The 11,679-nt window shown below is 45.1% G+C and overlaps 1 protein-coding gene across 1 annotated transcript; it reads left to right on the top strand.

The window, feature by feature from the left end:
• Nucleotides 1-6,502: 6,502 nt before the first annotated feature.
• On the top strand, nucleotides 6,503-10,452 carry LOC127043972 (interferon alpha-inducible protein 27, mitochondrial-like). Its single transcript, XM_050938284.1, has 3 exons — nucleotides 6,503-6,727; nucleotides 8,498-8,644; nucleotides 10,276-10,452. Exons 1-3 carry the CDS (start codon nucleotides 6,580-6,582, stop codon nucleotides 10,296-10,298), a joined length of 318 nt encoding a protein of 105 aa, XP_050794241.1. The 5' UTR covers nucleotides 6,503-6,579; the 3' UTR covers nucleotides 10,299-10,452.
• Nucleotides 10,453-11,679: the final 1,227 nt, after the last annotated feature.

The following is an 11,679-nucleotide window of genomic DNA, read 5'->3' as shown; positions in this document are numbered from 1 at the left end:
TCATCACTGGTGCAATTCCACCAATGGTAACAAGAGTGAAAGCACTAGTGTAGGTGGAGCTCAGGTGGTTTTACCACCAGGTCCTCTGGTCCTTCTCACATCATCTTTATCAGATTTGCTGCTACAATGAGCTAGATTTTCCAGCCCTTTCCTCACTGAGTAGTTCCACTGAACTCTTAAATCTTTGCACTGGGTTCCCCCCCTCTACCACCTCAAGCTACTTGTCCTTGCCTTTAAGGATTAGTATAATTCTGACTCTCCCTGATTATTCACCTGTTTCTTTTTACATCATTCTCATCCCCTCTGCCCTGCCAAACATGCCAGTCATGACACATCTCATCAAACTAAGGACAGAATTCAGCTGTTCAGAGCAACAAGTATGCTAAAGAGCCCCTGAGTGGTCCCATCAGGAAGACAATCTTCTGGCCTAATTTTTCCTGTGTAGGCCAGTGGCTCTCAACCAGGAGTACTCTTATTCCTGGGGATACCCAGAGGTCTTCCAGGGGGTACCTCAACTCATCTAGATATTTGTCTAGTTTTACAACAGGCTACATAAAAAGTACTAGCGAAGTCAGTACAAACTAAAATTTCATACAGATAATGACTTTTTTGTATTGCTCTATATACTATACACTAAAATGTAAGTACAATATTTATATTCCAATTGATTTGTTTTATAATTATGTGGTAAAAATGCGAACATTGGTGATAAGGTCAGTGAGAAAATGTAAAGTCATTCTTTAGCTATACCACAACTGTGAGATTTTGAACCAACACTTTGGCTTGATGGACAAGAGCAATTGCTGATGAGGCTTCAGTGATAAAGTGATCTCTAAAGAACTCTCTAGCTAATATATCAAATGAAGAATGAGCTCCACACATCCATCCCAAGTTAATACAGGATTAACTTATGGCCCCATTTTTTAAAATGGTGTCCAATATTAGAGGGTTGCACAGTTTATTGCTTCTGTAGACTAAGTTCATGGCCCACACCAGGTGGTACTTGCATCCTTCCATTCCACCACCCAAGCTTCCTGTGTGTCACCCTCCCATACCGCTGTATTTCATGGACTCCCTGTAACTCCTCATGCCCAAAGCTCTGTGTGCATATCCTATACTCCTCACCTGCCCCCCATTCTCCTTCTCTGTATATCATATCATTCTCCCCCTATGTTATGAGCTATGTGTGCCTCCCCATTCCTCTCTTCCACACATGCCAGAGTCCTCATGTTCTTCTTATGCCAGGGTCTCTTCCATTTCCCCCCACCATTCCTTTTTAGCTTCCTTGCTCTGTGGGTGATAAGTCATTCAAGGTGTCAACATTCTAAACTCTGTTGGAAGGATGGGCAGAGCTGAGACGGGGGATGTTGTTAAGCTGAAAGATGTTAATTGATGCCATCATCTGGTTCTTTGATCTGTAGGCAATTATAGATCTGGATGAAGCTGCTCTGTCTGCTAACTGGATGCAAGGGACTCTGTGTGCTCCCCATTTTCCCATTCTGGTTTTCCATTTTTCACCAATATCAATAGGATTCCACCCACTGATACCTAGAACATTCCTTGGAATTTTAGAATTAATTGGATAAAATGTTCAAAAGTTATTACATTACAGACAGAGAAATTCCATAGAGTTGAGCATAAAACCTCACTTTGGCCAATAATTTCTGCCGTCATTTGAACTCATTTGATCATCTAATAGCCAAATGTTGAGTGCCACAATACTGAAGGCTTTGTTGAGACCCAAGTAAAAATCAGGGCCTATGTGCATTGTGGTGATGGATTTTGAGGCACTTAGCGGATTTAGACACCTGTAGGGTTAGGAGGCAGCTGAGCAGCAGCCAATCGGAGCCCAGTAGGCTCAGTTAAAAGGAGCTGTAGGGCCTGAGCAGGTCAGTTGGTGGCTGGGAGTAGAAGGTAGAAGAAAGACTGGAAGACAAAGAAACTCTCCAGGCAAGGAGACCTGGGAGAGACCCTGCTCAGGTTCAGGATCCTGACACAAGGAAGAAAGGAAAGCAGCAGAATATGGACTCTGGACTTCAGAAAAGCAGACTTTGACTCCCTCAGGGAACTGATGGGCAGAATCCCCTCGGAGAATAACATGAGGGGGAAAGGAGTCCAGGAGAGCTGGCTGTATTTTAAAGGATCCCTATTGAGGTTGCAGGAACAAACCATCCTGAGGTGTAGGAAGAATAGTAAATATGGCAGATGACCAGCTCCAGCTTGGCTCAACAGTGAAATCCTTGCTGATCTTAAACACAAAAAAGAAGCTTACAAGAAGTGGAAGATTGAACAAATGACCAGAGAGGAGTATAAACATATTGCTCAGGCATGCAGGAGTGAAATCAGGAAGGCCAAATCACACTTGGAGTTGCAGCTAGCAAGAGATGTTAAGAGTAACGAAAAGGGTTTCTTCAGGTATGTTAGCAACAAGAAGAAAGTCAAGGAAAGTGTGGGCCCCTTACTGAATGAGGGAGGCAACCTAGTGACAGAGGATGTGGAAAAAGCTCAATGGTACTCAATGGTTTTTTTGCCTCTGTGTTCACGAACAAGGTCAGCTCCCAGACTACTGCACTGGGCAGCACAGCATGGGGAGGAGATGACCAGCTCTCTGTGGAGAAAGAAGTGGTTCAGGACTATTTAGAAAAGCTGGATGAGCACAAGTCCATGGTGCCGGATGCAGGGGCGGCTCCAGGCACCGGGGCTCCAAGAGCGTGCCTGGGGTGGCAAGCCAAGGGGGGTGGCCTGCCGGTCGCTGTGAGGGCGGCAGTCAGGCTGCCTTCGGCGGCACGCCTGCGGGAGGTCCACCAGTCCCGCGGTTTTGGTGGCAATTCAGCAGCGGGTATGCCAAAGGCACGGGACCGTGGGACCTCCCGCAGGCATGCCGCCGAATCTGCGTTACCAATGGATCTCCCGCAGGCACGCCGCCAAAAGCCGCCTGATTGCTGTACTTGGGGTGGCAAAATACATAGAGCCGCCTCTGGCCAGATGCGCTGAATCCGAAGGTGTTAAAGGAGTTAGCTGATGTGATTGCAGAGCCATTGGCCATTATCTTTGAAAACTCATGGCGATTGGGGGAGGTCCCAGATGACTGGAAAACGGCTAATGTAGTGACCATCTTCAAAAAAGGGAAGAAGCAGGTTCTGGGGAACTACAGGCCAGTCAGCCTCACCTCAGTTCCTGGAAAAATCATGGAGCAGGTCCTCAAGGAATCAATTCGGAAGCACTTAGAGGAGAGTGTTAGGGGGCTTATTCCTTCACTCTCTTACTTCCCTGGTCCTTCTCGCATGAACAAAGAGCAACAATACCTGAAGTCCAAAGGCGCAAATAATTCGATGTTTATTGGGGTGAACTTCCAGCAAGCATGATTCCAGTTTCCTTCCTCAGTATCCCCCTTCCCAGCTCTAACACCAGAGCCTTGCCTGTGTCTGTTTCTGTTCCCATCCCCTGTTCCCATTTCCCCCTTTAGCAAAACATTATCCCAATTCCCCCGTCCTCAGTCCTTGTTCCATCTACCCCCCTACTTCCTGATTGACTGCAGACTATATAGTAAAACTTGAATTCTGCTTAGCTATACCTTAACCAATCATTTTACTGAAATTTAACCGACCAATCCTAGCATATTGTAACATGGTTATTTAACCAATTATATCCCACCACCTTAATTGGTTTACTCCCAGCAAAATTAATTATACAGCAGACAGAAACAATCACAGAACCAGACAGAGACCATGCAAATAAACATACAAAACAATACAGAAGTGAGGATTTCACAACTACATCTATACAGACCTAAGAGTTTTCCAGCTGTGTCTATTGATAAGTGAGTTCTTGCCAGACAGGATGCTACCAAACTAAGTTTCCTTTTACATCTTTTAGGCTCTTTCTTTTCTCTGGAGGTGATAGAATATCAGGACAGGACTGTATTCCTAACAACCGAATAGCACCTTATTTCAATGTGACTAAACAGGGCCTCAGACTGTCACAGTAAGAGAAGGCCATTACACAGAGACAGTGATTTTTGATTTTTTCTTTTATACCTCTATAACTAGCTAAGTGATAAGAATACACCTAAATTCTTAAAGTATAGGCCTTGTAGACAGGCCTGAATATCTATATCCTAACAGAGAGGAAAATGATCAAGGACAGTCAGCATGGATTCACCAAGGGCAAGTCATGCCTGACTAATCTAATTGCCTTCTGTGACAAGATAACTGGCTCTGTGGATGAGGGAAAAGCAGTGGAAGTGTTATTCCTTGACTTTAGCAAAACTTTTGATATGGTCTCCCACAGTATTCTTGCCAGCAAGTTAAAGAAGTATGGGCTGGATGAATGGACTATAAGGTGGATAGAAAGCTGGCTAGATCATCAGGCTCAACAAGTAGTGATCAATGGCTCCATGTCTAGTTGGCAGCCAGTATCAAGCGGAGTACCCCAAGGGTCAGTCCTGGGGCCGGTTTTGTTCAATGTCTTCATTAACGATCTAGAGGAGGGTTTGGACTGCACCCTCAGCAAGTTTGCAAATGACACAAAACTGGGAGGAGTGGTAGATATACTGGAGGGTAGGGATAGGATACAGAGGGACCAAGACAAAGTAGAGGATTGGGCCAAAAGAAATCTTATGAGGTTCAACAAGGACAAGAGCAGAGTCCTGCACTTAGGACGAAAGAATCCCACGTACTGCTACAGATTAGGGACCAAGTGGCTAGGCAGCAGTTCTGCAGAAAAGGACCTAGGGGTTACAGTGGACGAGAAGCTGGATAAGAGTCCTGAAAGAAGGTCAAAAGCAATAGTTACTGCTGAATGTGATCACAAGGTCAGACCTTTGACCCAACTTTTATTTGAGATTCTTGACCGCAGCCAGGAGTCTTCTTTTGATTCCAACGGAAGGGGAAATACAGAGAAAGTCACAGGTGAGTCGTGCATGAGAACGTTTTAGAGGTTGAAGTAAATGTGTCGGAAGGGGTGGCAACAGGGACTAGCCATGGTAGCTTAAGTGGCTGGATCATTTGGCTTCCAGTTGAAAGGTGGATAAAGACCATCCCAAGGCATTTTTTTTTAAATAATCTGCTGAAGAGGCCTCTTGACAGGAAAAATAATGGTTTTGAAGCATGTTAGAAAAACTAAAGTGATGCCTTATCTGTATTTCTTATTTAAATTTCTCAGCAGCTGAGTGATGGTTCTTCTTGGAGAATCTAAACACCCACAGCCCTGAAAGAACAAACAGATTAGGCCAGATCTGCTTCTGCCCAGACTCAGGGGTTTTCTAGTCAGGGTCTAGAGTCTCAAACAAAAATTGGATCAGTGGTCTGGGTTCATGTCCCTCTGGTGCTTTCAAAGCAATACAACTAAACTAGAGAAAGACACTCTTATTCCCGAGTGTTCACATGGGGAGTTCTACTGGTATAATTCTGCTGGTAAAACTTCCCTGTGTAGACCAATCCTTATGTTGCCGGCACAGAGTGCCCGAGGGAAGCAACAGCAGGTTTCGTTGCCCAGTGTGCTTCGCGCCAATAACCACACCAGGGTGGAGAAGCAAGCAAAGCTTATTTGAGGTCTCAAAGCGGTGCAAGGAGACTGGCACGTCTCAGATCAAGCACACTGACTTGAGCCGCTTTTCTCTTTTTAAGTTCTTTTTTTCCTTCCCCCCCCACGCCCTTCCTCCCCCTGTAGCAGTTACATTAAGCACAGCTACATTAAGTGATATTGGCTGCGGTAGCTTGTTAGTAAGTTTCCCTTCTCCAAGTTATCTTGTCCTTCTGCTAGAGGCACGCAGGCCTTATCACTACTGCTTTAGACCGGTTTGGGCTGTGTTGCCACTGATAGCTTACTGTTACACATTTCATTTTGCAGCTGCTGGCTTTCTAGGTTGAGTAAAGTTCAACATGGAGGAGCTTCGGTTCGCTTTGGCCTAGGGCAGGAGGGCTTCATCGACACTCGTGGTCTTCCACCCACCTGAGTTACCTAGGGTTATGCCTAGTGACACCAACACTTAGCTTGGGTCGAAAGTTCTTCAAGGCAGAGAATGTCTTTTACTCTGTACAATACCTAGCACAAGAAGTCCTGATCCTCAGAGGAGACTCTGAACATTACTGCAATATAAATAATAAACAGCAACAACATAGAGACAGGCAAAATCAGCATACAAGACATTTGGATTTATCCGATCTCTTTCCAACGCAGATCCAAGGGAAGGGAGAAGCTGAGTGAAGGGTCCACCCTTCCCTCATCCTAATTCCTAAGAGTACTTTATGCATTTGCTATATGTCCCTATACATATAATGTAGCCCCAGAATGGAGTCATGCAGTTATACTCTCCCCTCCTCAAATATGTAATGTATTATATCAGGGTGTGCTGCAAAATAATCAAGGAAAATCTTATCACAGAAGTGATTCACAGAGCTGTGATCAGTTTCATTTCTCAGTAAGTGGAAACTGCCACAGCTTATGTTTTCAGTTTCCGTTTCATTTCCTTCCCTGTGCTGAATCTCTCTCCCCTCCCCCTGCCCAAAAAAAAGTAGTATTTACAGGACACAGGCTCTGCCCAGGAGCTCATTTCAGTCCAGAAAACTAGAAGGAAGGATGGCTGACAAAAATGTGCACAAGGCTGGTTTTACCCCAGGTGGGATAAAAGGAGGATCAACTGGCTCTGAAATGATGTCCAAAGAAGCGAGAAGCCATGGAGGAGGTGTGCCTTCTGGAGGACCTACTTCTGCCCTACAAGAAATGGGTATGAGTTGGAATTTCTTCTTTTGCATAAAAAAGAAATGAAAGGCTACTGCACCTTAGAGAGGAGGGGTAAAAAGAACCTAGTATTGATTATACAATTCTGCCCTAAAAAATAAGCTCTGTTAAGTATTCTCTTCTAACTTACAGTTTTCATTGAAGTAAAAATGATTGACCAATATAGCTAGGGCCCTACCAAATTCATGGTCCATTTTAGTCAATTTCATGGTCATAGGATTTCATTATATCAGCTATTTAAATCTGAAATTTCCTGGTGTTGTAACTATAGGGGTCCTGGCCCAAAAGAGAATGGTGGGGGTGTTGCAAGGTTATTGTAGTGCGTCGCAGTATTGCCACCCTTAGTTCTGCGATGCTTCTAGTGGTAGTGCTGCCTTCAGAGCTGGGTGGCCAGAAAGCGGCGGCTGCTAGCCAGGAGCCCAGCGCTGAAGGCAGCGATGAAGCCAGCAGCAGAGTGGAAATAAGGGTGTCATGGCATGATATTGCCATCCTTACATCTGTACTGCTGCCTTCAGAGCTGGGCCTTTGGCTAGCAGCTGCCATTCTCTGGCCACTCAGCTCTGAAGGCAGCAGCACAGAAGTAAGGGGGGGCATGGTATGGTATTGCCACTCTTCTTTCTGTGCTGCTGCTGACAGTGGCACTGCCTTCAGAGCTGAGATTTCATCCAGAGGCACAGACAGGAACTGAAACTTTAGCAGACAGTATAGGGTTACAATGCAAGGAATGTGTCAAATGTGTGTTTATGGGAAACACATTTCTGGAGAAGAGAAGGATGCGTGCCTGCTGCTAAGAGAAATCGTACCTGCACCTTTTGGAGATATTCTGGAATAGCTCTTATTCTTGTGAAAATATTAGCCCTATAATGCCACCAAGGTAGGTAACGGCTTTGGCTGTGTAAGAGCTTGCCATGCATGCTGTGCCTGCCTGGGAGAGAATTAGAGGTTCTAGTCTCACTTGCACAGGTGTTCACTGGAAACCTTGCTCATTAACATTGTGTTTTAACCTTGTTCCCCTGGATAAAACTACCCCCCTCACCTTTAACCCAGCATGGACATTTGCAGGGGAGTGTTTCTGTCTGCGGCAGCAGCTGAACAGTGTCCAGTGTCACTCTATTCTAGTCAGTATAGGCTTTTATACCACACTCATCGCCATGTCTCTGAGCACCTTCCAGCCATGCATTAAGCTCCATGACTACACGTCACACTGTTTGTTCTCTCATCCTCTCTCACAGGGGGAAAAGTGCAATATGCTGCTCTATATTTATATTTGAAAATGCAAAGTCAAAGAAAGGCACCTTACACTTGGAGTGGAAAGTGGTGAGGCCTGTGATGGTCCTTAGTTCTTTATTGTAGAGAGTTCTATTGAGCCAAATGAGTGGTGTTGTTAACCACTTCCTCACCCCAGAGCTTTAGTTGATCTTCTACATCTGAGGACTCCTGCTTAGAGATGCATTACGTGGCCCCTGCAGGATGTTACACCCACATTGCGATGGAAATTTTGTATTGTTTTCTAAATAGGACTGTGTCCTTGCACCCTGGAAACAGTAAGCAAAAAGGTTGCACATTGCTAGTATTCTTGCATATTGGTGGAATGGGATGAGTGACTAGCCATCTCTTTGCATTTATTTTTGATGTCACTATTTGTAACATTTGGTGTGGAATTTAAGTATTTTATAGCTTTAAAATGCCATACTATCACACGAGGCCCCTTCCAGCCTGGAGATCATTATCAACACACTCTTTGTAATGGTTGTAGGTGCCAAAAGTTCAACCCATTCATCAGGTTTCACCCTTAGTGGGATCTCCAGTGGAACTAAGGCATCTGGAATGATGTCCCAGGAAGCTAAGTCTCACGGAGGAGAAACACCAAAGGGTGGAACAACATCCACCGTCCAGTCTGTCTGTAAGTTAAAGTCCTCTTATTGTTTATAATTCAATGAAAGAGTCATTCATTCAGAAATGTCAACATCTACTTTAAAACGCCATTATATGCAAAAGCCGCTGCATTGAACAATGTTTCTCCTGCTTGTTACTTCTTATTCAGTCAGGAGCTGAAATTGGAAAGCTGCTAGAAAACCGTAATGCTGAGAGTGACCTAGCGCTGACAGGCGATAGTGCATTACGAAGTGTGATATTTGCTATGGCAGAAAAAAAAGGCCAACAGAGTTTTGGGTTGCATATGCAGTGGCATCAAAGGGAATAATTCCTCGATGGGGCTATGCTCACATTAGAGAAGCTGTAAAATTTCCCATTGTTGCTAATGCTGTTTTCACTGCACAGATTTCTCTAGAAATCCTAGTAGAGTTGGACTGCCAGCTACTGCTGGCATTTTTACCACCATGACATATAACTCTGCTCGCAGCGGGTATAATCTACACTGTTAAAAATAGTGGTGGCAGTCAGCAAATCATCTACACTAGAACTCCCAACATTGCTGAAACCAGTGCAGATAAGCAAGTTATAACAACGATAGGAAATGTTCAGAAAAATTCCCTGATATAGAAAGTGGCTGTAGAAAATGGGTTAGCTATATCTAGAACGCTGCATTTATTTCTGGCATCGCATTACCAGAAATATATTGACCAACTGGAAGTATAGAAAAATTAAAAGCATTACGACATTGGAAGGAGACTGTAAACTCTTTAAGGCATGGAATATATCTACCTCTGTATTTGTACGGTGCCTGGCACAAAAGAGTTTAAATTCTGCATGGGCCTTCATTCAGGTGCTACAAGAAAGAAAGAGAGAAAGAAAGATTCTCTACAAATACTAAAAGAATATGACCATACTTAGACACATTTAAAATTACACTGGGCAAAGTACATAATACATCCACCGTAAAGAATTATCCTTCAATTATTATTATTATTAATAGTATACATTATGTGGATTGTGGTAGCACGTAAGGTCCCAAATCAAGAATGGAGCCCTATTGTGCTATAAAGTAGATTATAGGATGGTGTGAACAGAGGGAAGGAGGACAAGATGAGTTGGTAGGAACATGGAAAAAGGAAGGAATGTTAGGCTTTGGATTCTAAGTGGGCAGGCCTGGTGGTTGGAGCAGTGGTCGAGGCCAGATGTAGAGTTGAAGGCAGCACTGAAACCAGGGTCCAAGAGCAGGCCATGGATCAGAATGGAGGTCAGAGTCCATAGCAAGCCAAATCAGGATCATGGTCAGATGGAAGCCGGCTGAAGGTTAAAGCCAGGTGCAACCTACTTCTCACCTACTTCTCATTACACTGCCAAGTTGCCTCAGCCAGCCTGGCTGGAGGAACTAGTCCTAGGAGGGAGGATGTAGTTCATTCTCTATAGCCCATTCATTACTCGGCAGTCTCATCAGGAAAGCCAACTAGGGCGCTAATAATGGTGGTGGGTGTTGTGCTATACTAAAAACTTGACTTAGACCTCCAACTCATTTTACGTGAGTCATTTTCAGATGGTTATGTCTGGGCAGGTTTTGAACAGCTGATCAACTTAAATAAACATAATTTAAGATCATTATTGTTTGTGTAAATTTCTCTGTTTTTCTTTTAGCAATGGGTGGTAAAGGAAAATAAAATGAATAAAGAAGCATTGCTCAGCCTGCCAGCCCTGCAAACACCACATCCCTGGATGACACAACTGGTGACCTTTCCCTGTCCCCCCACACCTTGCTTATATGAAGTGTCAAAGCTTTAACATGCAGAATAAAAGCTTTGCTGAAGTCCCGGACTTGTGCAGGAAATTTGATTTTTTCCAGTTGTGTATTAATTATTCTTTAAGTTAATATCTCTGTTGTTGGTATGGAATCCATCCACCAAAGGCTTTTTTGCCCCTAGTGGAGCTTTATGACTTTCTGAAATACTCTCAGAAATGTAGGCGCCCCGATTTCTGCTTGGCCTGCCAGGGGGAGGGAGAGGTGCTTTGTCGTTCTCCCGCTGCACCTGCCCGCCCCTGTCCCTGGCAGCTGGGCCGAGCAGGGAAGAAGGGGCAGGACTAGCCACTTCTCACGCAGGCCACTCCAGGTCACTGCGCTGTGCAGCACGGTGGCTGCTTGCGAGAGCCTGACTGGGGAGGTGATGGCAGTGGCAGCAGGCTGCCCTCGTCCTCTGCTCAGACCCGGCTGCCAGGGACAGTGGCCAAGTGATTTGGCGTCCCCTCTATCCCCCAGCATGTTTCCAATTCGCTCAGTCCCTGTCCCCAGGAGCTGGGACCGGGCGGGGGGTGGCCTGCCACCGCTGCCACCTTCCCAGCTGGGCTCTCTCAGGCAGCTGCTGCACTGCACAGAGCAGTGACCTGGAGCAGCCAGCTTCAGTCATGTGAGAAGCGGATCCATCCCATTCCTGACCTGGGCCCAGCTGCCATGGAGAGCAGCTGAACATGCCTGGGGCAGGTAAGCAGGAGAAGGACAGAACCCTCCCCTCCCTGCACAGGTAACTCTAGTGGGGCAGGGAGAGCACTGTGGTCCCAGGCTGGGTGCAGGGCGGGGTAGAGAAATGTCCCTGGGCAGAAGAGACATGTGGGGCAGTCAGGTGTCCTCCCCTTTAGATTGTGCCCATTTAGTAGGGGGAGGCAGGAGCCTATGACATCACAGTATATTTACAGGTAGGATTACAAATTTAGAACATAGGAACAGCTAACTCAAGGAGGATCATGGGTTTCTTATAGTCACTTTACTACACTGAGTTCAGCTACTAGGGCTGTCTTCCTTCAATTGCCATACAAGAAAATATTATAGTGTAATGATGTCATCAGGAGATACAACAGCTGCCCAACATTATCCTGATGTGATTCTGCATCAGTACAGGATACCACAATGCCAATGTAACATCAAACTGTAATTCCCTTTGTGATGCAATATTAAATCATAACATAACTAATGCCCTAGCTGAAAGAATTCAGATCTATTTAAGTGTTGACATGAAATAGCCATGAAAATCAGGCCCTGTTGCAAGCAAT

Source organism: Gopherus flavomarginatus, chromosome 2, assembly GCF_025201925.1.
Source record: "Gopherus flavomarginatus isolate rGopFla2 chromosome 2, rGopFla2.mat.asm, whole genome shotgun sequence".
In the NCBI taxonomy this organism is placed as follows: Eukaryota; Metazoa; Chordata; order Testudines; family Testudinidae; genus Gopherus; species Gopherus flavomarginatus.
Note: the sequence above shows the minus strand (reverse complement) of the source record. Positions and strands in the feature narration are given on the sequence as shown.

Coding starts and splice junctions, on each gene's coding strand:
- LOC127043972 (XM_050938284.1), top strand. CDS start 6,580: ATGGCTGACAAAAATGTGCACAAGGCTGGTTTTACCCCAGGTGGGATA. Junction 6,728..8,497: donor TTCTGCCCTACAAGAAATGG/GTATGAGTTGGA, acceptor TAATGGTTGTAG/GTGCCAAAAGTTCAACCCAT. Junction 8,645..10,275: donor ATCCACCGTCCAGTCTGTCT/GTAAGTTAAAGT, acceptor TTTTTCTTTTAG/CAATGGGTGGTAAAGGAAAA.